Source organism: Drosophila willistoni, chromosome 3R, assembly GCF_018902025.1.
Source record: "Drosophila willistoni isolate 14030-0811.24 chromosome 3R, UCI_dwil_1.1, whole genome shotgun sequence".
NCBI classification, from domain to species: Eukaryota; Metazoa; Arthropoda; class Insecta; order Diptera; family Drosophilidae; genus Drosophila; species Drosophila willistoni.
Genome location: NC_061086.1, coordinates 13,954,130 through 13,978,066, shown reverse-complemented (window position 1 = coordinate 13,978,066; position 23,937 = coordinate 13,954,130). Strand labels below are relative to the sequence as shown.

The 23,937-nt window shown below is 33.6% G+C and overlaps 6 protein-coding genes across 8 annotated transcripts; 3 read left to right on the top strand and 3 right to left on the bottom strand.

Annotated features, from left to right (window-relative positions):
- Window positions 1-4: 4 nt before the first annotated feature.
- LOC6651648 (protein unc-13 homolog 4B) lies at window positions 5-11,287 on the top strand. 2 transcript variants are annotated; one of them, XM_002073858.4, is made up of 15 exons: window positions 5-87; window positions 3,562-3,880; window positions 6,880-7,220; window positions 7,324-7,371; window positions 7,439-7,598; window positions 7,655-8,475; window positions 8,540-8,754; window positions 8,820-9,100; window positions 9,154-9,244; window positions 9,316-9,389; window positions 9,448-9,813; window positions 9,884-10,144; window positions 10,217-10,386; window positions 10,446-10,624; window positions 10,688-11,287. In XM_002073858.4, exons 1-15 carry the CDS (start codon window positions 5-7, stop codon window positions 10,777-10,779), a joined length of 3,501 nt encoding a protein of 1,166 aa, XP_002073894.2. In that variant the 3' UTR covers window positions 10,780-11,287. The 2 variants fall into 2 exon arrangements, with proteins under 2 accessions (XP_002073894.2, XP_015032238.1); XM_015176752.3 differs by lacking the exons at window positions 5-87; window positions 3,562-3,880 and adding an exon at window positions 5,246-5,530.
- LOC26529150 (glyceraldehyde-3-phosphate dehydrogenase, testis-specific) lies at window positions 11,273-12,483 on the bottom strand. Its single transcript, XM_015176751.3, has 3 exons — window positions 12,360-12,483; window positions 11,685-12,065; window positions 11,273-11,623 (listed from the first exon to the last, which is right to left on the bottom strand). Exons 1-3 carry the CDS (start codon window positions 12,481-12,483, stop codon window positions 11,544-11,546), a joined length of 585 nt encoding a protein of 194 aa, XP_015032237.1. The 3' UTR covers window positions 11,273-11,543.
- A 1,471-nt stretch (window positions 12,484-13,954) lies between these two features.
- Window positions 13,955-15,628, top strand: LOC6651646 (glucoside xylosyltransferase 2). 2 transcript variants are annotated; one of them, XM_002073856.4, is made up of 4 exons: window positions 13,955-14,200; window positions 14,267-14,379; window positions 14,446-14,743; window positions 14,807-15,628. In XM_002073856.4, the coding sequence occupies exons 1-4, from the start codon at window positions 14,198-14,200 to the stop codon at window positions 15,488-15,490; spliced, it is 1,098 nt and encodes a 365-aa protein (XP_002073892.3). In that variant the 5' UTR covers window positions 13,955-14,197; the 3' UTR covers window positions 15,491-15,628. The 2 variants fall into 2 exon arrangements, with proteins under 2 accessions (XP_002073892.3, XP_023036218.1); XM_023180450.2 differs by having other exon boundaries at window positions 14,264-14,379.
- Window positions 15,629-16,671: 1,043 nt separating this feature from the next.
- LOC6651645 lies at window positions 16,672-17,819 on the bottom strand. The gene is made up of 3 exons (XM_002073855.4): window positions 17,466-17,819; window positions 17,138-17,290; window positions 16,672-17,059 (listed from the first exon to the last, which is right to left on the bottom strand). Exons 1-3 carry the CDS (start codon window positions 17,607-17,609, stop codon window positions 16,793-16,795), a joined length of 564 nt encoding a protein of 187 aa, XP_002073891.1. The 5' UTR covers window positions 17,610-17,819; the 3' UTR covers window positions 16,672-16,792.
- A 363-nt stretch (window positions 17,820-18,182) lies between these two features.
- Window positions 18,183-19,253, top strand: LOC6651644 (protein lin-7 homolog C). Its single transcript, XM_002073854.4, has 4 exons — window positions 18,183-18,302; window positions 18,375-18,641; window positions 18,715-18,848; window positions 18,908-19,253. Exons 1-4 carry the CDS (start codon window positions 18,266-18,268, stop codon window positions 19,055-19,057), a joined length of 588 nt encoding a protein of 195 aa, XP_002073890.1. The 5' UTR covers window positions 18,183-18,265; the 3' UTR covers window positions 19,058-19,253.
- A 708-nt stretch (window positions 19,254-19,961) lies between these two features.
- LOC6651643 (poly [ADP-ribose] polymerase) lies at window positions 19,962-23,891 on the bottom strand. The gene is made up of 6 exons (XM_002073853.4): window positions 23,636-23,891; window positions 23,242-23,383; window positions 22,830-23,163; window positions 22,224-22,754; window positions 21,555-22,124; window positions 19,962-21,498 (listed from the first exon to the last, which is right to left on the bottom strand). The coding sequence occupies exons 1-6, from the start codon at window positions 23,747-23,749 to the stop codon at window positions 20,205-20,207; spliced, it is 2,985 nt and encodes a 994-aa protein (XP_002073889.1). The 5' UTR covers window positions 23,750-23,891; the 3' UTR covers window positions 19,962-20,204.
- Window positions 23,892-23,937: the final 46 nt, after the last annotated feature.

Below are 23,937 nucleotides of genomic sequence, written 5' to 3'. Positions count from 1 at the left end.
CAAAATGGACGAGGAGCAAATGTGGAAAGGCTTTTTTAACAAATTGCATGAATTGAAAATGAATCCACCCACAGAGCACGAGCAACAGTAAGTGACTAGCAATCACTTTAGTGTCCACCAAATATGAATTTACATTCCCAAATACTCTCTGGTGTCTTCCATTTTAAACAATCTGAGGAACAGGCAAATTAATAGAGAGGCAAACTGTAAACGCAATAGACACACTCATTGCTCGATTTTGGTTTGTTTTGTTTGGCCGTTTCTAATGATTACTGTAATTGTAGGTGTAGAAAATCATCGTCACAGTGCCTCTAAAAGTTATTCATACATATCGATACACGCAACTCTGATTTAACGGTCAAAATGGTTTGAGCGAATAGCTTTAAATTCAAATCAAGATCAGGTAATCTGATTAAGATAATCTTAAAGACAAGGATTTTGGCTTTTCCCCTTCACGCGGATTGTCATTTTGTAACCACAAGATGACTGTATATGATAATTGTTTTTTATACAAAAAGGTTCTATTTTTAGAATGTTATTTTTTATATTACATAATTGAAGACGAAAGTCAGGTTTCGTTGTGTAGGCGTCAGTGCAATTATTCATCACCTTTTTCTGGTGATTCGACCTACAACTTCTCCCACCTAAATATGCCGGTATGGGTATGCTACTATTTCCATAGGGCTTAAGTTATCTTCTCAGAAGATAACAAACACTGTCCAACAAAACATATCTAATGGTAGATATCTACCACACAAATATGTGTTTGTAAGATATGCAATACAAGGTTTTAATTCTTTAAAAAGAAAGTCAAGCAATTACATTTTAATGGCATGATAAATAAATGTGTTTTCCAATCAGCAAATCGACTACCTGAGCAATTTTAAATTCAGAGACCCAATGGAAACAGGGAATCATCATACGTTTCCTACCTTAAAGAGTGTCAAATTATGTAGGTGACAAATTGTTTACTTTATTAACCCCTTTTTTTTTTGGATATTTTAAATAAATATGCCACTTCCTGTATTCATGTTTTATGATATTTAAAATGTCGTGCAAAAGATTTGGGGGGTGAAATAATTGATAATGATTCATTCACTCCACGTTTGACAAAATTATTTACATGAATCCTTTTTTTTTGGATGTTGACATAAAATAAAGAAGTGTATGAATTGTATTATAAAGCACAAATATATTAATTGTATATCTCATTTACAATTAAATTTACTAGGCCTAAAACAAATACATACATATAATTGTTATATACTAGTGGGAATTTAAAATTTGTTAATCTTTTACTGACTTTCTGGAGGCAAAACAGAGAAAGTTAAAATGATAAAACATTATGATCAACATAAAGTCACATAATGTGTTGCAAATATTTATATTCTTAAGGTTTTCTGCTATTAAACGCATTCTATTTCTTTTCTAAAAGGTAAACAAAAGAAGCAATTTGTAGGGTTTACTTACATGTAAACCAAAAGTGGGCATGCATATTAATTTTATTGAGGTGCTGGGTAAATTTAAAAGTATTCAAGTTAACGGTCTATGTATATTCATACATATGTACATATACATGTGCATATGTACGTTTTGTTTGGGTTAAAAAATGGGGGTTACCACAGAACGCATTCACGAAAAACGATCACGGCATAGGTACATAGAAATTTATATATTTCACATATACATACATATGTATGTTTCTATGTTTGCATGCATTTACTGCCCAGTTGGACATGGAAGTCGATTCAAGAGGGGCAACAAAACAACCGATGTAAGAAGAAACTCAATAAAGTGGGGAAAAGTTTGGAGTTTTATTTCCTAAATTTTGATGGAATTGCCGTTCGGCCAAAGTACCTCAGGACGTCTCTGATCCTTAAACTTTTTAAGAGCAGCGTCAAAGTTTTTCTTGAATCGTTGTGATTTAGGTAAAAAATACGGCAATTTAATAGTAAATAACTATTTATGGCACTTAAAGTTACTAAAAGAGATAACACTCTTTCTATTTGTCCGCTTCCAGTTTTGAAGCACCCCCTTTCATTACAGAGACCAAAGTTTTGGTAGTTCGTGCGTACAGATACAGACACTTGTATTGAAGTCATGAAGCGTGAAGTCGAGAGGGACTATAAAGTTGACTTTGGGTCAATCTCTGTGAGGCCCCAAACGAACTGAAAACTTCTACCATGAGCCCAGTTGGTTTTCTGTTGCTCTTGCAAAAGCATTCAATGTGTGCGGTTGTTGAAAGTGTTCATCATTTTTGGTTTCTATGACACCAGAACCATAACGATAGGCAGAATCGATTAATTCCATCAAAGAGATGTCTTAAACTATAAAAGAAAACTAAATCAAACTAATTACAAATGAAATTTAAAGAGCGAGTTAAACAGTTTAGAAACCAGTGCACACAGACAATTTCCATTTGTGGTGGAAAAAGGTAAATTGACCATATATGTACATATCTCTAGAGTCATCAACGATTTTCTTTTTTTTGGGGCTTGTTTTTCATAAGCGGAAGTACGCCATCGCTAATTTTGTGTATGCAAACAGGTTTTTCCTGTTCGGGGTCTTTACATACATATGTATGTACATGCCGTTGCTCTTATTGGGAAAGTTATATATGTTTGTTCTTCAAGATGCGTCAATTTTTATAGTCTCATGCTAAACTAATGTGCAGCTCTACAAATCATCAAGTTTGTCCTATAAATACTAGTTGCCAAATTTAATGATTATTTCTTTTGGCAGTTAAAAACTTAAATATGTTCATGCTAAAATGATTGAATATTTTTTTCTAGTTATTCCAATATAGTTAAATATATTTTTAACATAAATTTATTCCTTCATCATAACGTTAGATGAGAATGTTTGCATTCTCGTTTGCATACATTCAATTGAGGATTTTTTTTGTTTTTTTATAAATAACATTTACATTTAACTTGAAATTAAGTATAAGTATTAACTTATTCTTATGTTAAAGAATACACAATAAACGCCAAAGGGAACTGCTTATATTGACATTCTATTTAAATTAATATTAATATTTGTAAAAAAAACTTTTAATTTAAAGTCATTGACAAATTTAAATTGTAAAATTTTGTGGCATTTGTTTGTGGCTTGCAAGAGCTTTGTTTACTTTATCTAAACTGAATGCTTTTTGGCCAGAATGCAGGAAGCGTTTTGGCTACACTAAGTTTATATAGGCATCTGCGATTTTTCTTTTTTTTTTTTGCTGGGAAAAACTAATTTAAATTCCAAGTGATATTCAACTTTAAATGCTAAATTGCAAAAAAAAAAAAGAAAACACAAATAAAGTGAGACAAAAGAGAGAGATGGAGAGCAAAGCAAAAATTAAACCAAAACAAAAATGGCAAGAGCAAAATTTTCCTCTCACATTTTAGAGAATTCGCAATGTGTTCTATTTAGATTTCTATTAAACAACCTACTTTGAGAGAGCCAAAATGATTGATTGATGTGGTCTTCTTTTAATTTTTTTTTTGTAATCAATCATATTAATTGAAAAATCGAAAACCAATTGATTTAATGCAATATTTAAACATTTCACAGACTTCAAGATGGAGACGATGGATTTTTTGAAAAGTTTGGAATGCTCCTGCGACAGAAATCTCAATTGGAAGAACCAGTATTAAAAACCTCATTAGCTCCATTCAAAGATGAGGAAGAGGATGAGAACGTGGGTGTGGAACCAAATGAGAATGATGATGATGATGATGTACAGCATGAGGAATTGGAGTCGAGTACAGATAGCGGACTGGGAGCAACTCCAATCAAAGATGTTGATGCTTTTGCAGTGGAAAATGTTGATGAATCGACATCCCCGGAGGATATTAAAGATGCATTTCTTAATAAGGGAATTGGGATGAATGTAAGTAATTAATGGGTAAATAACTCAACAAAGGAAAGTATTTGAATTGATTTAACATATGTATGTTTGCAAAGGAATTTATTCTGAATTGAACAGACAAAATTCGTGTATTGTATTCCACTTTGCGTTTGTTGCCGAAAGTTATCTTCTATAGAAAAGAATTTTATGTTGAATCTTATGTTGATAAAAAAATACTTCTTCTCATTGTGTTTGGCCTATACTATATGTAAATATTTCACAATTTTCCTTATCTTTGTTTGCAATTGGCAACTAGTAAGTAAGAGTAGATGGATACCAGATTTTGTTTATCAATAAGTGTATATTTTACTATACAGAATTTATGATAATATAAGAATATCAACGTTAGGATGGACATTTAGTTAACTAAAATCTCAGCACATAATCCCTATGTTTGAAAATATTATAAAATACCAAAAAAGTTAGTTAACTGAATAAGCCAATATTGGTTGCTTGTATAAACGCCTTTTGAAAGGTCAAACAAGTTGTAAAATCAACATCATGACAACAGTAACTAAATATTTATAATATATAAATGAAGCTTTGAATTGGCTGAAATTTAATGACTAAATGTTTATTGAGTTGTACTTATTTATAATCTATGGAAATTGAATAGAATATTTAAGTATGTACTTTGGAATAATTCTCTGTTACATATGAACCTGAGGCGGAAAAATGACCGCTCAAAAGTTTGTTCATGAAATTAAACAAATGAACTCATTCCACTGAACCGAGAAATGTATAAATAATAAACATAGCCGATTTTACGAGTCCATATATCTATATGTTTGGATATGTATCTGAATATGTTAGTACCTTTCAGTACAAACATTTTTTTTGTACAAGAGCATTCGGTTTTTTTGGGCTTGCTGAGAAACCCTAATGTACTTTAGAAAATGAAATTTTCATTAACAATTTGAGCTTTTTTTTTGTTGTTTTTTGTTGGTTGCTAAAAATAAATTCTTTTCTCTAAACATTGCTCTATACGTTCTTTGGCGCATTTGCTCTCACCATCCTATGAGGTGGATGATACACTCGTACGTATAAATGAAATCGAATTGAGCTCTCATACGCATTTAAATGGGCTCACGGTCAACGTCAAGATATTTTGGATATCGCGAATAATTCGAGTGCTCCTCGAGATTGTCGTCAATGTCGGTGAATGCACGTAAAATGCATAGATTTTTTATCTCAACATATCCAACTAACTAAATCGAGTGAAAATGATTTAGTTAATTATAATAATGTGCCAACATTTATATAGATACCACAAAATTACACTGTGAAAATAATAACGAACTGCCAAAAATAAAAAAATAAAAATATTCAATCGATATCAAATTTGAAACAAATCGCTTAAAAATGAGTTATTTATCACTGCCCCGGCTTCTCAATAGTTTTAATTCCCGTAACTCAAATGAGAATAATCCAAATTATAGAAGTTTAAATCGCACAGCAGGTCATGAGAAACGACCAGTGAGAAAAGTGCCATCGACATTATCTCTAAATGAGACATCAGATCGCCGAAAACGTATTCTAAATCGAAATGGCAGCATATCAATCCAGCATTTTCGTGGCGTGCATAAGCATTTACTTGAATCCCATGCGAAGGCTGTTTGTCACTCGATGACCGTAAGTAGTTGGACACCTTTTTGGCACCACAATGTATATATATATAGACTCGAAAAATGACTTAGCTATATGTATATGCTTCATTCACAAAGCTTTTAAAATGACAAGTGAGAGAATATATACATACATCAAAGACGAATGAAATATGATTGGGAAAACAAATCGGATGAGTCTACCAAAACGTCACACGCGTCAGAGACATTAAACATAATTTCAGGTGACAAAACTATTCTTCTGTTCCGGACTGTTCTTTAGCGATTTCCGCTTTCACTATATAATTTGTATATTCAGGGCCGGATTCAGAAAGAGTCCAGAGCAGGATTCTGTTTTAAAGCGCCAAGACATAAGAAAAGTAAACTATTTATTGTAAATAATAAAGTTTTTATTTTTTTCTGTAATCAAATTCAGACAAATTCAAGTACCTAACTGACCTTTGGTAATAAAAAGCTTAAATACCAAGTTTTATCGCAACAACTATTAAAAAAGAGGCGTAAGAGTGTTTGAAACGGACGTACATGAACTTGATTTCTCATTCTGATTAAGAATATAATTATGCATATAAATGTACTTTGTCGAAAATGCTTCCTTCTCTGCTCTACAAATATATGACAAATTTGAAGATGTAATACTTTCTGCAGGGGTATAAAAATACACAGATTTTACTTTAGAAATTATTTGGAAAACATTCAGAAATGAGTGCCTACTTTTCTCTGTCTCTACTTTTCTAATTGCGGACCTGAATATAAATCTATGTAGTATCTCTCTCTCTCTAGTTTACTATAATATTTACATTTATTATATTTGTTTTCAATTGTATATATTTTTATATATTATTGATTTTAATGATTTAATCATTATTATTAACATTACGTCCACAATTATAGTGCAAATTTGAAGAATTTATTTTCTAAGAAAGCGTAAGAAAAAATTTATATTTAAGTGGGCAAAATTCTTGGAAATTGTTACTATAAGATAAATATACATAACTCCCCCAATATTTGATCCTCTGAACCTCCTTGTAAACTGATAAGATATGATTGATCAAAACTCACTCGTCCATAAATATTCCCCCTTGTTGGGTACTCTTATATTTCTGCATTCTGTTGTACCTTTATGACGCTTTAGATTGGGAAGATTATGATTAAAAATTATTATCAATTATATGCACTTTTACTGATAACTTCTATTATAAGCATTGAATGCAAGTAGTTTACTCTTCTTGTTAACCAATAGAGAATATTAATCAATGAAGTGCAGACAGCCGACATGGTTGGTAATTTCTAAAGCTCTGAATTGGCTATAAAATGATTATAATTTTGGGAATTTTCCTTAATTTATTATATCAACAGGTTGAGGATTTGTATGAAGAGATATTATTTGAAATTTACAATAATATCGGCTGTGAAACGAACAATATGAGCACAAAGAGTCTCATAGAGTTTACACAGGAAGCATTCAAAATACCAAATACAACTCATTTGGAAATATCGAAAGTTGCAATGGAGAAAGAGCCACCAAATGTAAGACTTAATGTTGAGATTATAAAAGCAGAGAACTTGATGTCAAAGGATTCGAATGGATTATCCGATCCGTTTGTAACCCTATATCTTGAATCGAATAACTCGCATCGTTATAACTCATCTGTAAAAACTGCCACATTAAATCCAATATGGGAAGAGCACTTTTCATTGTGAGTATATGTTGAGAGGCATCTTAATTGTTTGAATATTTTGAAAAGTAAACGAAAATTTGTGAATATTTCTCTAATAAAAGTTGCTATTTAAATTTTGCAGGCCAATTGCTGAAAGTCCACGTGAAGAGGTCTTAGTTATTGAAGTATGGTGAGTACCACAAAAGATTTAGAATTCAAAATGATGCAAAAAACTAATAGCCATTTCTTTGATTCAGGGACTTTGACGCTGCAGAGACAGTCAAGGAGAAAGTCAACAAAATCTTGGATGTTAAAGGTGTAAAGGGTCTTAGTAAGCTGATGAAAGAAATTGCAGTTACAGCTTCCTCGGGAAAACATGACAACGAATTAATTGGCAGAGCAGCCATAACCCTTAAGGTAGTTAAAACAAAATCCTTGCAAAGATCACTAATCTGAACACTTTGCTTTGTTAGTCCATTCCAGTTTCGGGTCTTACAGTTTGGTATAATCTGGAAAAGGGCAGCAAAACTCGTAGTCGTGGTTCCATTCTCCTGAATCTTGCTCTCAGCGCTGAGAAGAATAAAAATGTTGCTGTGCAGGAACACAAACATCTATTGCAATTGTTACTCATGCATGAACTAGATACGTCCCAAGTGGCCAATTACTGGTGGAGTGGTAAATTCAGCGCAAATGCCGAGGCAATCAGAAGTCAGCATGCCGTCCAGAGTGGATTATCTGCCTTTGATTGTGCTCTTAGTCAATGGCATGCCTATAGTACGATCCATGAGACTCATAAACTTAATTTTGCACTCTTCAATTCTATACTCGATGTCTTGGTACCGGTCATCAAGTGTCTACAAAATGATTCGGAAGACATCAAGACCTTCTGGGAGGGCGCCAAACGCCTATTGCCATCATGTTTTTCGGTGCTAAGAAAATTGCGATCCAAGAACACTAGTGATAAGAATATAATAAGAGCACTTAACGAAGTGCTGGATATTGTGGGAAAGATTAAATCTTTTGATGTTCCCGAGAGTGTTGATCTGTTTCCCATATCGGTATACGGTTGGATAAATCGAAATGAGGCCGATGTCGAATACGATATAGATACGGTTATTGGTGATGCCATCAAGACCGGCACAGAGGAATGGTTGGAGCATATTATAGACGGCAGTCGACATACAAAAGAAAATGAAACCGATGAGGACAAATTGCAATATCTCATCAAAATTATACAAATGGTTCGTTCAGATCTGCAGCGTGCTATGGAATATTTTGATAAACTTTTCTACCAGTGAGTAACATTATAGAAATTGAAATTATATGAAGTTTAATTTCTAATTTGTATTTCATTGCAGCAAAATCCAATTAAATTATTCTGCCGTTCTGTTTATGTACTATGACACAAAACTAACTGAAATCTGTAAATCGATTATAAAGGACGTTTGTAATAATATTAAACGTTTGGATGTGCCGGATGATCAATTTGAATATTTACCAAATATTGAGAATGCCAATATGGGGACCACTTTATTTGAAGCTTATTTGGTACTAAAACGATACGTGCAACTAGGTAAAGATTAAATATAATCAATAAGTAAAAAGATCAAATAAATTTTAAAACAATTTTCTTAATAGGTAAATCCCTCTGTCCCAACGATACACAACAAATGGAAGAGTTTTATCATTGGTTCGAACGAGGTGTAACACATTGGCTAGATATTTCCATAATTAAGGCACTTAATCGCATACAAAAGGCCATTGATTTGGATCAGTTGAAAGCCGTTGATGAGACTGTAAAATATAGTTCATCTGCTGTGGATACTTTGGCCATTTTCTATCAAATAAAAATATTTTGGCAACAATTGGATTGGCCAGAAGTGGAAGGCTCCTACACATTTGTAGCGAAAATTGTTAATGTAAGTAATAAAATGACATATTCAAAGGATAATTTTAAACTTGTTTCTCATAGGACATTTGCCGATGCTGCGTTTTTTATGCTCAACGAATGTCACGTAGGGTGGAAAACATATCAAATATCGGTGATAAAAACGAAATGTTCAGTAAGTAATGCATATTTTAAATATTTGCCAAATGTTATGTATATTAAACAATTTTCTCTTTGCTTTTATAGCTCTATCGGAAGAATGGTGCTTAGCTATTAATAATATGGACTATATACGCCAGAGTTTACCTTCATTTATTAAGGTATATATGTGAAACAATTCATGAAAATTATATATACTTACTTGCATTTGTAAAATAGGAACTTGGAACTGATGATGTTATACGAAAATTGGGAGAATATCGAACCAATTTAGAGGCTGAACGTTGTGCTTCCACCATTAAGGCTGTTATAGACAATGCTTTGGATACAGAACGCAATCAAATTGTCGAACTTATTGATAATGTTACACGTAAAATGGCACCACCCATAAAACGTTTCCTGGCTGAAGGGGCCGAGGTGATCCACAAAGATTCCAATTCGATGGATCGACTGATGATGTATTTGGAGGGTTCTCTGACTACACTTTACGACACGCTCAACGAGGTTAACTTCAATAGGATATTAGATGGCATATGGACTCAATTATCCATAATAATGTATGATCTTATACAATCTAATCTCGATGTAAGTATACACTTTGCAATTTTGCTTTGATTTCAAATGTTTGTATATAAAATTTCTATAAACTTTATAGAAACGTCGACCACCTGCATTTTTCCAAAATTTAAGGCAAACCCTACAAACAATGATATCGTGTTTTAAAATGGGTAATGTCATCACTTCCGATGTGCAGACATTGACGGCCATTGAAACTACATTAGATCTGCATGCCCTTGAAACATCCGATCTAATTCATCAGTATTATATCGAGCGTTTTGGCTATCAAAAGGAACAAAGCGATTCATCTTATGGCCAACTCACAATAACGGCACAACTTACAGAAACTGGTTTAATGGTTAGTAATTGAAAACTTTCTATCCAATAAAAATTATTGGATTATTAATTATTTTCACTATTATGGTTTTAGCTCAACATATTAAATGCTCGTAATTTATTGCCAATGGATACAAATGGATCGGTCGATTCATTTGTTAAGGCTACTTTTATGCCCACGAGTCGCTTTAATGCAGTGACAGCAATTAAAACTTCCGTTCAGAGCAAAACGTGTTTTCCTCTATTCGATGAAAACTTTAATATGTAAGTAAATTTCAATCGATATTCAAATCATTTCTAATTTATATATCTTTTCTTTTTAGAAACTTAACTCCGGATCAGAAATCTGCTCAAGATAGCCTTATTTTGTTCAGTATAAAGGACAAAGATCTATTCGGAATGTCAAGTCAATATTTAGCTGAATGTTATATAACCTTTGCGGATCTCATGGCTTTCGAAGGAGAGCAAATTTTATTAAATCTATCTAGGCCAGAGTATACAGGTAAATATATACATAAATCATATGTAAATATACAAGATCTATTTTAATTTCATTTCATTTTAGATTCCGTAACTCTGAGAGCCTTGGAGTACAGACAAGGTGATAAACAAGCTAAAGATTTCTTGAAAAAGCTAAAGAACAAATCATATTCCTAGTCTTGGACGAATTATCTAAGAAAAACGAATTATTATCTAAGCCACGGGGCGGATCTAGGAAAGTTAAATAAGGGAAATAATTACCTAAAATAAGCAATATGCAGTTAAAAAATTATTTTTTCCTAAGAACTTTTAAAAATGTTCTGTAGCTATACAAAAAAATGTAATTGTAATACAATATTTCAGTGAATTTAAGGCGCAAATATCCCAGAATTCCCCGATCCGCCTTTATTTAAACTAAAAAATATATTTTTATATTAACCACGCATAATTTAAGTTAAAAAAACAACAACTTTTTAGTTAATCTAAGATTCCAAATATGAATTCAAAACTAAGACGAAATATATATAGTTTTTGAATTAGACTGTAAATTCAACTGCAATTTTATTCGGTAAAATAAGGACCCTGTGTTATCCTTTGTTTCATCAACATATGCAGACATGGTATCCGATTCCAGTTGCCAATCCATTTAAATAAGTAATTATTAAAAACATTTACACAAGAACAATTTTTGGGTTTGTATTTTTATAATTTTAACTACTTTTCTTTTCTTAAACATAAACAGAAAAAATAAATAATTCATAATAGAACAGATTAGCATAAATTCAGTAATAAATTAATACTTTCTTAATTTGATAACAAGAACTATTTACATCTTCGGCTTGCTGAAGTTTGGCTGCTATTATGTCTCATGAATCCATATACTAGATTGATTTTTGGTATTAGATAGTTAGAAACACTTGCAACACATTGGTTGGCTTAGTTTACAAATGTTTTCTCTCAAAGCCTTCAATTGAGTTCATTATGAATTCATAGGCGTCATCAATTTGCTGTTGTAGTTTATCTAAAATTGGAAAATGAATATTTGAATTATGATTTCATATATTTTATTTTATTGTATTTACCTTTTTCTGTTTCACCATGCTTGCTTTCCATTCCTTCCACATCCTCCATAGATACATCGTCCTTAAACATATTTTTCAGCTTTGGCAAAAACAAAAGCAAACAAATCACGCCGATAAATTTGACAATCTTTTTGAAAATCAATAATTTTAACATTATTTTGCCCAAAGTGAAGAGGTTTATTTTCGATTTCAGTTTCTCTAAGAACCACGAGTCATGCGATTGATATGGAATTGGTGGAGCAGGCTTATAAAAAGGTGGTGGAGGGCCATAAACAGGTTGTGGCTGCTGTGGTGGTGGCCCATAGACGGGAGCAGGTGCCGTCGGCGGTGGAAGGTAGTTATTATTGGGGGGAGGATTGTATTGGTAGCCGCCTCCATTATCTTGAATAGAATAACAAATTCCAACAAATGATTTTAGAAACTATTTAACAAATATACAAATACAATTTGTGGTATCGTATGGTAATTCCCTGATATGGTCACTATACAACTTTTATTTCTTTCTGGAGTTTTCTCTTTTTGCCACCAATTTTCATAATTTTCATAGTTTATCACTTTATTTTTTACTGGAAGGACTATTTAGGTATCCTTCAGATACACTTATATACATGTATAAAAAATGTATTTAATGGTTGATCACAAAATTCCTGACATCCTTTATTTTATTTTACACACCGAAATCCGTTGAATGTGAGTTCTGCAATGCATTTACATAGGTGTCCTGCGGAAAGGACGCTTCTGAGGAGCACAGAGCAATTTGTACAGCACACACGAAAACTGGTAATAAAATCTTCCGCATTTTTCCGATATCCGTAGGGTTTTATGGTGCGTATTTGCCTACTATCGAAAGTTGAATAAAGAGCTTAAGCGCCAGAAGGTTTATTATAAACTTCCAACTCTTTTCTTTATTTTTGTGTTAAAGAAAATATACATACATACATACATATGTATGTGCATGTGTGCAAATGCGTTGTGCAAGTATGCATAAGTATTTGTGACAATTTTACTTTTCCCTCAAAGTTAGCCACTGGGGATTGACATTTTTATTCATTTAGTTTGGTATTCAGGGGAGGGAGTCCACCTCAGCGCACGTGCTTCGAGCTTTAACCACTCTTTACTCACTGAATGGAGAACAGCACAATTATTTAGCAAAACTTTCACGAATCGACTAATAGAATCATATTTAATCCACCGATTGGTTCAACTATAGAGCTACATACATATGTACATATTTTTTCCACAAGACAAATGTTTGTCAATAATTTACAAAAACTCCAGCTTATTGTATAACTTATGTAAGGATTAATTCTTCAAATGTTTATTGAAAGTAAACAAGATCTATCTTTTTAGATCGTGATTGATTAGTTTTTTTGTATTTTTAACAAACCTAACTTAACTTCAATAATGGCGCAATTAAATCATTTATAATCCGCTTCCCTATCAAGGTGTCTGCTATTTTTCGAACGCACTGTATGAAACATTTAAGCTCTAACTATTAATTAATTAGTTGGTAAAAAAATTGACACAAAAGTACTTACATTTTCACACACATATGTATGTATGTATACGTAAGGCTACTGTTAATTGTTGCCGTTGTCTTGAATGACAATACGCATTTTGAATTTATAAGTAGAAGTTTTAGGGCAAACTTTTACTTGCATTTAAAATTTGTACGTGTAAAAGTGTAAATTTTCATTTTCATACATACTTATGTAAATATGTGAATGATTTGTACATAGGCTCATTTACATTTTTGTGTACAAGTTTATGAAAACATTGTGTCAGTTAAACTTTTGTGCCACAATTCCGTTACGATTCCTTTAATATTAATAAACAAAACTCTTTATGAAACTAAAACCAAGATAAGCCAAAACGACTTTTGCTTATGATTGAACTTTAGTATGTAAAAATACATTAAATTTATTTAATTAAAATTCATTAACTTAAACAGTTTTGTAGACGTTTATAAAATTTATTTAGACCTCGAAGATGCAGTAATTTTTTTCCTGTTAGTATATAAAATTCCGTTAAGCATTTAATATTGATAAAATGCAATTGACGTGCAATAATAATATAAATAATAATTGCTAAAATGTTTCAAAAAGTCAAACTTTTCCACGAATACCCTACCCACTGATTATCGCTCTTGGTACGAAAAATATGCTAATATAAAATGAAAAACATACATACTTTAACCATATGTTTTCTCTCAGTGCAGACAATTCGCCTCAAAACTAAGAAAAAAAAGTTATCGGTTGGCTTATCGAATGTCGGAGAATACAACCGGCATCACCTGTCGCAGCCAGCTGTTTTCATTGAAGAAGCGTTTTTAATAAACAAATGAAAATAAATAAATAAATATTCGAAGAACCATGAGCTGAAAAAGTGTTTACATCAATTCATTTCTATTGTTTCTTGAGGGCATTCATATTAATGTTATGACGACTCTATAATGCCTTAAAGCAGGGGCCTAATGATATTTTCCTCTACCCAGGTGTCGAAAACTAATAAAAATGGTAACAATACTACTTCAAGGAACTTCATTAAACCATACTAATTCATTATTTATAACATTTCAGCAGCATTTGTCCATGTACTTTCTGGTCATAAGTGCCTTCGCTACAGTTTTATATATTTTACTGCAAAGCCCATCCTGGGGATCTGATGAAGGCCCACTGACTACACCTCAGCAAATGTAAGAAATATGAATTGAATATTAGTCCATATAATTAATCGTTCCATTCATTTCCACACATAATAGGCATAACGGAAAGAGCCCTCTTCATATTGTAGTGGTCTCGTGCGGTCAACGAGTGCAGGAAACTCTAGTTATGATCAAATCGGCTCTTCTATTCAATATAAATGAAGAATATCTTAAATTTGTTATATTCACTGAGAATAGCGTTACGGATGAATTCCGAGAGAAACTGACAGACTGGAAGGATCTGCTGCCGTACGCGTTCGATTTCGAACTATTGCAGTTGAAATTTCCCAGTCAAAATGAAGTTGAATGGAAAAATCTATTTAAACCCTGTGCTGCTCAACGTCTGTTTTTACCGGTAAAATAGTTTTTAATAATTTTTAAGGTTTCTAATGAATCAGCTCGTATCCATTTTTTACAGTCCTTACTAACAAATGTGGATTCCTTGCTATATGTCGATACGGATGTTCTGTTTTTGTCACCGATCTCTGATTTATGGACATTCTTTAAGAAATTCAATGAAACTCAAATGGCTGCCCTGACTCCGGAACATGAGAGTGAGAATATTGGCTGGTATAATCGTTTTGCACGTCATCCATTTTATGGTAAACTCGGTGTAAATTCCGGGGTAATGCTAATGAATCTCACACGCATGCGTGAATTTAATTGGGAAAAGCAAATCCTGCCCATCCACAAAGAATACAAATTACGTATTACGTGGGGAGATCAGGATATTATTAATATACTTTTTTACTACCATCCTGATAAGCTTTATGTGATGCCTTGTGAATATAACTACCGACCAGATCACTGCATGTATATGAGTGTTTGTAGCACTTCGCACTTAGGTATTAAGTTAATCCATGGTAATAGAGGATATTTTCACTTTGATAAGCAACCACTTTTCAAAATCGTTTATGAGATCATTGAAAGCTATCCGCTTGGGTCAAATCCGCATACAAACTTTCTGTTACCCCTACGCAGAGCACTTAATCAAAAATCAGTTAACGATTCCAGTTGTGGAAAGATCTCCAGTGACGTTTTGAAAATATCAAGCACTCTATTTGACGATTTATCTGAAGGTTTGTATAAAGATGATCGTTGATAAATAATGTACTTACATGATTGTGTAACATAAGCAGACGAATAAAATTTTTATGTACTATAAATAATTTAAATTTAGGTCGAATTAAATTGTAATTAAAACCACTCATCTTCAGACACTTGAAGTTTTTAAACTTTACACAACTTTTTTAGCTCTCTGGATCTCTCACACAACTTTTTAACCCTAACCCAATATACCAAAAACATACCAATAAAATATTTTCCCAACTACACTCAATAGTAGGATATACATATATAAATAACATTCCAATTTGCCTGATTCTGCTAAATGTACAAAACAAAATTAGTCAAACTAAATCAACTTATATCCACTTAGTATTAAAACACTTAACAAACATGGCTAGATTGATTTGGCTATTAATGCTGATAAGAAATCTATATACTTAAGGTATAGAAATACGAAGATCAATTATTATCGAATATACAAATTTTGTTTTAAACTTTTAATAAAACTTGTACATATAAGTATTTACACTGCTTTTAACTATGTCGTTTTACTATGACACTTCATGAGTGGCTACAATCATTCTTTTATATAAAAACTAGGAATACGGATATAATGTCAGTCAGGATTTAATATTCCGTCTTTAGTATTGACTAATGGCGTTTTCATTTTAGAAAAAACTCTGTTGAATTATCCACACTTGTGTTATTGATGCAATATTTCTTTTTTATACCCTTGCAGAGGCTATTATAAAACTGGTCAGATGCTTGTAACGCACAGAAGACGTTTCCGACCCCATAAAGTATATACATATATTCTTGATCAGCATGGGAAGCTGAGTCGATATAGCCATGTCCGTCCGTCGGTGCGTATTCGTTTTACTCAGCCATTTAAAGAGCTGTTAGTATGAAACTTGAGCTACTTATAACCCGGGTAAGATAAATTATGAAAATCATCAGGATCGGACCACTATATGATATAGTTCTAGAAGAAACATTTTTGCAGAAATTAGAGTATTCCTATGAAATTTACCAATATGAAAGTATATAAAACCTCAGATCCCAAAATTTGCAGGGAAAGAAATTTCAAAATGTAAAAATATTATTGCCAAGGACTGCAAGGGTATATAAACTTCGGATATGCCGAAGTTAGCTTCTTTGATATTTTTTTCTTTGTTTTTTGTTCTTTTTTAAATTGTAAGTAAAAAGCATTCAATATACCATACATAATTATATTAAATTATTCATAATACGTACACTTGTAATTCTTGTTGGATGAGACAAAACAAAATTTTGTTTAACAGTTATTAGTCTATCTTTTTTTGTTTGTTATTGTTTTTCAAGGCATAGGAGTAAGTTCCTGCGTAGTCTGCCCTGTTGTAGTGTTTGCGGGAGTAGAAGTAGCAGTTGACTCCATCTGACTTCTGCTGATGCTTGAGGCAGCAACTTCATTGGATGTGTTACTTCGAGGTGAAGATGTCGGCTGATCTGAACTGGTGGCTACAGATGTTTCTTTGGCAGAACCACCAGTCGCTTCGTCTGTATTTCCTGTTGTTCCCTGCTCTTCGTCTTCTGAAAGCTCTACGCTGGATAATGAAGAGCTTGTCTGCACCATAAACAATTGGGGATGATATTGATTTATTATTTTCGTTGAAAAATAGACTAGATATGTGACATTACTTACCGTGTCCAGGTCGGCGCGTGTCTTGTAGCCCAATAACTTTAATTTGCGCTCCTCCCGCATACGGGTAAGTCGCATCAGAAGGGAATAATGTTGTTCGACACGATGCAAACAAGTTTTACAAATTGTTTTCGGCAATGGATCAGTTGGAGAAATCTGCATAAACATTAATAATAAATTCAATGTGTATACATTTATCATATGTGTATTTATTGTGTATGTATACATTGTGCATGCATGTAAATGCAAATGTATAGAGACGGCTACATAAATGTCGATGTATTAGATTAGTATTTCGTGCGCGGTGTTGGCCATAATTGTTAATACTTACAGTTATTGGTAGATAGCCGTTGATTTTCTCAACTAGACATAACCGCTGACCCTGATCACCGTAAATATGTATAACTGTCCTATGCATTTCGGAGCAAAGGCGACACAGAAACCCAGAAATGCAAGCCTTCTCAATGCTTCCCATGGCAACAATTGTTAAAATATCCTACTAAACTAAATTCTTTGCCAACTGAGGTCTATGAGTGGTCCAGCTTATGTTTAATTATGTGATTGACTTTGACAATCACTTATTGCACTCCAATTCAATTCTTCGAAACTGTTTTATTTATTAACGTTCACATACACAGATGTTTGCCTCTGCATCGGCAGGGTTGAACATTCGATATCACCGATTTCGTCAGGGGTATTTGGACCCTTCGATTTCTTGTAGTACTCAAATTGAAAAGTATTTTTCGTTTATTTATACATAACTAACGAATACTTTATCAATGAAAAGTACACAGATCTATTTAAAGGTTATCTCGAAACCTTAATTCAAAACAAAGTCTACTTTTTCGTTTTACCAAACAATTGGAAAATTAACATAAATTCCCCAAGAAGAAAGAATTTTGAATTTATATCTTAGTTTTTTTTCTTTTGGGATTTGAATTGTTATTATTTAAAGACAATAAATATATCCAACGAATTTCATGAATACCCTTACTGTACATATGTATATGTATGTATTCTGTGTGGTATTTTATGGCTTTTAAAGTGCGGTCACATCGGTTTGTTTTGTTAAGCAGTGTCAAAGGATAAAATATATATTTACAAGATTGTAAATTTCAAGACACCTTTAAGATGGCCGAGATTTCAGAACCACTGACCCTGGCAAGAGGCAAGTGCAATCCACATAACACATTTACCAGAAAATTGTGGTAACTCAATGGAATCAATATTTTTTCTCCAGATGTAAAAAGATCGATAGAATTATTAGAAAAACTGCAAGCCAGTGGAGATTTTCCAACAACAAAACTATCTGCCTTGCAAAAGGTGTTGAATTCTGAATTCCTTACATCTGTTCGTGAAGTCTACGAGCACGTCTATGAAACAGTGGATATTCAAGGATCGCAAGATGTTCGTGCATCTGCGACAGCCAAGGCGACAGTGGCAGCATTTGCAGCAAGTGAGGGTCATGCTCATCCACGGGTTGTCGAGCTGCCCAAAACAGAGGAAGGTACGTGAAATGCACCCAAAGATGACTTCTGCAATGCCACACCCATAAATTGATGAAATAAATTGTTTTACAGGTCTAGGTTTCAACGTTATGGGAGGCAAGGAGCAGAATTCTCCCATTTATATCTCCCGTATTATACCAGGCGGAGTGGCTGACAGACATGGAGGCTTGAAGAGAGGCGATCAATTGCTTTCAGTTAATGGTGTGGTAAGTTCTTTGTCGAAAATCTTTTATTATGACTGTGTCATAATAAATCTATTTTACAGTCTGTTGAAGGAGAAAACCATGAGAAAGCTGTGGAACTATTAAAGCAGGCAATTGGATCAGTGAAACTCGTTGTCCGTTACACTCCTAAGGTTCTGGAAGAAATGGAAATGCGTTTTGACAAACAACGCAACACACGACGACGCCAATAAATTGCCAAGCTGAATCATACAGCTCCTTGATTGAATCTAGAAAATGAACAAAATAGTTTGTCACCAGAGATCCTGGTGCTGTTTAAAGTTGCAAAAAAGGACTCACAGCAAGCATTAGCCCTAATTACTTATTATTTTTTAAATCTATTTTAAATTGTTCACCTAAATTACTTATAAAATAAACTAGTTGAGTTTATTCAATGCATCTTAAAGGGGTCAATACACATTACTGTGTATTAACTCTTTTTTGTTTGTTTGGGGATTTGCAGTCCTTGGTAGATGAGTTGTCGAAGTGGCCCAGTAACTTAGACAACTCAACAATGTAGTTTTCGTCTAACAATAAGCCGAAGGCATTAGTTGCCAGCGCTTGTAAAATATGGTTAGCCCTCTACCTTAACTTGTAGATCTCAAACAGAAACTAATTTCGGGATAAATTATCGATCTGTCAATCCAACTTATCCAAAATGGTGCCGAATTTCAAAATTCACAAAATAATAATGCAGCCCATTTTTGTATACTTTGTTTATTGATTATTATGGTAATCATATTTAAAAAAAAATGTAGTTTTCACTTTTCTTAAGCCTTACTCTTTCCGTCATTCATCAAAGTTTAGGTGCATTATTTCTTCACTTTGTTTTTAATTTTAAGTTAAACTAAGTATGGAATGTTTGCAGATTGAATTTTAATTCAATTTGGCAATAAATCTTTATATTTATAAAGGTTTTTAGGAACATCGGTTGTCTTTAGATAAATATTATGAACAAGAATATCAATTTATGACAAATTAGACCTTCTAATAATTTGATAAACATTCACAAAAAACCGATCCAAACTTTTGTGTGCTACTTTTGGCTTTATTTCTGTGATGGCGAGAAATATTAAGAAAAATGCTGCACCTAACAAGTTTAGTTCGCACAAAAATGATCTATTAATTATAGAACTTTTTTAATATGGGATGACATTTGACATATCTCTGAACAAAACATTAACACTTCATTAAACAATTTCGAAAAATAGATATATGCAAAGATAACAAAAAAGTTTCGTATAAATTCACGTGTTGAATATGTGTATATATGTATATATATATAAAAAAAAATGTTGATGTGATATTTTGTGATTATTTTGTAACCCGAAGAGACTATTTTTAGTATTTATACTTAAAGTCCATACGTAGCAAATACTGAACGTTAACCTGAGCAATATCATACACTATATACTCATTGTACAATAGAGATGATTTCAATTTTTCATCAGTTACTGGTCTTCCCAATGGTATTTCAACGCCATCATCCCGCATCTGAGATTCCTTTGGATCTGGCATGGTACGACCATGGCCATAGCAACTGTGCTTGTCCTTGGGCAATTTAGTGACATATTTCGCTGCATTGCATTCCATCATATTTCCCAATGCAACTTCAGATAAAAGCATTAAGCCAGTAGAGTTTTGTTGACTGGTGCAACAATAATTGGCCGATTTGGATACCATATCAGCAAAATAAATACCTTTACCAAACATATAACCAGTTGGTGGAGCTTCTGGTGGAGCGATTTTCAAACCGTGAGAGAGTATACCAACGAAATTGGTCAGACGGGAGCCGTGCCACAATAATTTACGGTTATGCAATTTCTTGAATGGTTTATAGCGGCGGGACTCTCCTTGACGGGCCACCTTAAAGACATCCACGATTTCGAGTTCATAGGAACTATGAGTAGAAGCATGTGTATTTTGCACATACTTTTTAAGTGTTGCAAATTCTTCGCTACTCTTATCTAGTGGATTCAATTGGGTCTTGAGCTGCTCATAATGTTTGTCCAACGGATTGATATCCTCACCGGAATCTTCGGTCTTTATCAAATTGTAGGCTACCTCGATTTCAGCCAATGAGTCAAGCATTTGCCTTAGGTTTTCAACTTGCTCAATTGTATCAATTAATGGAGGTGCATGAACTCCGAAATTGTGTGGGATTAATGTATAGAATCGATTTGTTGTATCAATTAGTTTGGCATTCGTTGGATTCGAGTTAATCAGATCATATATCTCGGTGACCACTTTATAGGCAGATTCAATTTGTTTTAAACTCAGCTTGCCTAAGGGCATTTTCTCCATGTCAATATGGAATTCCATCATCGTGCGTTTCATGTTATCCACATCGAAAATCAGCTTTATTAGATTTTGAACTGACATATCTAGCTTAGATGGAATACTCTGATTCTTGGCCGCATCAGCCAAGTCATTGGCCTCATCGTATTGAATGTCAATAGGATACATACGACCAGGTACTTTAACAAAATTATGACGATCATCAAATTCATTTCCAGTTTTGTCAGCATATACACTTTTAAAATTTTCAATGGCTTCCAAAAGATTGCCAAAGTCTTCCACTTTATTTTTCCCAATAGTCGTACCAATACGTCCCCAAGCACGGAAAACCCAGTACCTGTAAATATTTGATCGATTAAATATCGAGTTTCTATAAGAATTCTAATTACTTACTTGTTCTTTTTGTCGGCCTCCAGGAGTTGTACTTTATAGTAGGAATTCTTGTTTCTCTGAATATCTGTTAAACCAAGAACAACATTATATTTGTCCTTTCCCTTGACATACACATGTGCGATGTCCTCGAGGCCACTTTCTGGATCAACAGCCAGTCCATCCTTCACTTTCAGTGTTACTGATTTAGGCACTGATTTAGTATAGATACTCTTTGACTTTGAGCTCTTTGCTTCCTCTTGTGGTATGCGAGCTGATGGATCAGTACCCCAATCGCAAAGAGTCATACTGCTGATATAATTAACGGCACCTGCGCCATCCGATTCAACAGAATCTAAATATTCAATTGGCACAACATGAATACCAAGTTCTTTAGCCTTTTGCATACGAGAAGTCATTTTCTCAACCTCTTTTTGTGTCGATATTATCGCGATCGTATCCTCTGTAATTTTAGTATCGAGTTTGCCACCCAGTTTGCCAATACGCTTCTTCAGATCCTGCTCATGGTCTTTCATGGCAATATGTGCGAACTTAATATTGTATAAAGCCGGACGCTCTCGTTTTATTTTAGGACTGCAGATGTATAATAAAATAAAATTAAATAGAATGCTATAAGTATAGCTTTCTCCATAGCACATAAGTATGTGCTTAGGACAAAATCTTGGTACATACCCATCCAATTCATCAGGATTCTTCTTAATGGCGACATCTTTGGCTATGGTCGCAGCACTTGGTGGAATATAGTGAATTATTCGGGCCGATGACTTGCCCTTGTATTCATCAAGGAAAGGATATTGTGCCTTAAGAGTTTTTGGCACTTTACAAGAAGTTTTCTTTGGCGATGTCACCAAATTGGCGCATTTGGTCCACTCTGATAGATTTCCGTTGCACAGATAGCCAGACTTGTTAAACATGAACTGACTACCATGGCACTCGGAGCAAGGTTCAAGGGCTCCAAAAGCAAGCAAATCTGCAGCTTGATCATATAGCCTCTCCGAATCGCCTACTATGGGCTGAAGACCATTAGTGCTCAATAAATTTTCAATATCTGGCTTTTTCATTTCAGCCTTTAATTGATCGCGGTATTTGAAAAATATTTCGTTTTGTTTTTTCAGTTTTTTCATTTTCTCTGCTTCCTCGGCTTTAACCTCTGGTTCTATTTTTGGTTTTTTAGCCTCTGGTGCATCCTCAGATTTAATTGCCCTGAAATGAGATTATTTATGATTATCCTTCCTCATTATAGAAATACGGGCAATCTGTGTAAGGGAATTTACTTACGGCAAAGCATTTTGCACCTCTTTTTTATCTTCAGCCTTTAAACTTTTATAGCCAGGAAGATTTTCGCCAGTATCGAACCAACCAAGTTCCGATCGCATTTGAGCAAAGCATTCCATGTGATGCCACAAGGCTTGACCTCCATATTTCATACCAACTTCTGTATCATATACAGTTTTTCGTATACGAACTTGATCCTTGGTTATTTTCTGCTCACAGCCACGACAGGCAGCCCGACCGGACTTGGCATATTCAATGCCAAAATCTTTAAGTGCCCCACTTTCGGCCTTGGAACGTTTCTTGCCAGATTTGGCTTCGACAACAACGCCGACAGTATCTGGAAATGAAGGATGTTTGTATTATGTTTAAATGAACGATTGGTAGAGATAAGATATCAAATATATTATGTACATACCAATTAGTTTTGTAATTTCATTTTGATCATCAAAGCGTAAGTTTTCAAAGTTTTTAATGTCGCCAGCAGAACTTGGACGTTGCTTCTTAAAGAAACAATTGACATGGAACCAATTGGGTACCTTGCCATCATACACGGGAGACTTAAAGAGATCGAAGAAGTAAAATCAATAGCAATTAGATGCTGACACTGAGTGCATTTGATTAAATACACACATGCATAAACATGTACATATGTATGTTTAAATTTATATTAATCGAATTATGTAGAGCCTTTAAGAGAAGGGGTGCTCAACTGCACCATAACCTCTTTAAGTCCATGTGCTAAAGGACACCTATGTATGTCCAAGACAATCGAGGGCACATAATATAATATATTAAAATTGGCTATTTACCTGAACCATCACAGCAAGTCGAAGAGTGTCTTTGGCAATTGCATTTTTGCATCCTTTGCATGAGGCACGGCCTGACTTGGCATATTCTGCCATATACGGTAATTCAATTTCCATCGTACTGATATCAATCGAGACTTTAAACAACAATAATTTTAAACAATACTCAACACAACATTTACTCCTGGTAAACTTTTAACAATTATTTCACAATGCGCCATACAAACACTAGTGCGCCAAGTAAAACCGGCCGACGCGATTTTTAATCGATATGGATTTAATCGATAGGTTTCCGATCAATTTTC

Excerpts from the sequence above, each read along its gene's own strand:
- LOC6651648 (XM_002073858.4), top strand. The coding sequence starts at position 5 with ATGGACGAGGAGCAAATGTGGAAAGGCTTTTTTAACAAATTGCATGAA. Across the intron at positions 88-3,561 it reads CCCACAGAGCACGAGCAACA|ACTTCAAGATGGAGACGATG; the intron begins GTAAGTGACTAG and ends AACATTTCACAG. Across the intron at positions 10,145-10,216 it reads TTACAGAAACTGGTTTAATG|CTCAACATATTAAATGCTCG; the intron begins GTTAGTAATTGA and ends TTATGGTTTTAG.
- LOC26529150 (XM_015176751.3), bottom strand. The coding sequence starts at position 12,483 with ATGCGGAAGATTTTATTACCAGTTTTCGTGTGTGCTGTACAAATTGCT. Across the intron at positions 12,066-12,359 it reads CTCACATTCAACGGATTTCG|ATAATGGAGGCGGCTACCAA; the intron begins GTGTGTAAAATA and ends ATTCTATTCAAG. Across the intron at positions 11,624-11,684 it reads GCATGGTGAAACAGAAAAAG|ATAAACTACAACAGCAAATT; the intron begins GTAAATACAATA and ends TTCCAATTTTAG.
- LOC6651646 (XM_023180450.2), top strand. Across the intron at positions 14,380-14,445 it reads CTGACTACACCTCAGCAAAT|GCATAACGGAAAGAGCCCTC; the intron begins GTAAGAAATATG and ends CACACATAATAG. Across the intron at positions 14,744-14,806 it reads CTCAACGTCTGTTTTTACCG|TCCTTACTAACAAATGTGGA; the intron begins GTAAAATAGTTT and ends CATTTTTTACAG.
- LOC6651645 (XM_002073855.4), bottom strand. The coding sequence starts at position 17,609 with ATGGGAAGCATTGAGAAGGCTTGCATTTCTGGGTTTCTGTGTCGCCTT. Across the intron at positions 17,291-17,465 it reads ACGGCTATCTACCAATAACT|ATTTCTCCAACTGATCCATT; the intron begins GTAAGTATTAAC and ends ATGTTTATGCAG. Across the intron at positions 17,060-17,137 it reads CACGCGCCGACCTGGACACG|ACAAGCTCTTCATTATCCAG; the intron begins GTAAGTAATGTC and ends TTTATGGTGCAG.
- LOC6651644 (XM_002073854.4), top strand. The coding sequence starts at position 18,266 with ATGGCCGAGATTTCAGAACCACTGACCCTGGCAAGAG. Across the intron at positions 18,642-18,714 it reads GCTGCCCAAAACAGAGGAAG|GTCTAGGTTTCAACGTTATG; the intron begins GTACGTGAAATG and ends ATTGTTTTACAG. Across the intron at positions 18,849-18,907 it reads TGCTTTCAGTTAATGGTGTG|TCTGTTGAAGGAGAAAACCA; the intron begins GTAAGTTCTTTG and ends TCTATTTTACAG.
- LOC6651643 (XM_002073853.4), bottom strand. The coding sequence starts at position 23,749 with ATGGAAATTGAATTACCGTATATGGCAGAATATGCCAAGTCAGGCCGT. Across the intron at positions 23,384-23,635 it reads GACTTGCTGTGATGGTTCAG|TCTCCCGTGTATGATGGCAA; the intron begins GTAAATAGCCAA and ends GATCTCTTTAAG. Across the intron at positions 23,164-23,241 it reads TGAAATTACAAAACTAATTG|ATACTGTCGGCGTTGTTGTC; the intron begins GTATGTACATAA and ends CTTCATTTCCAG.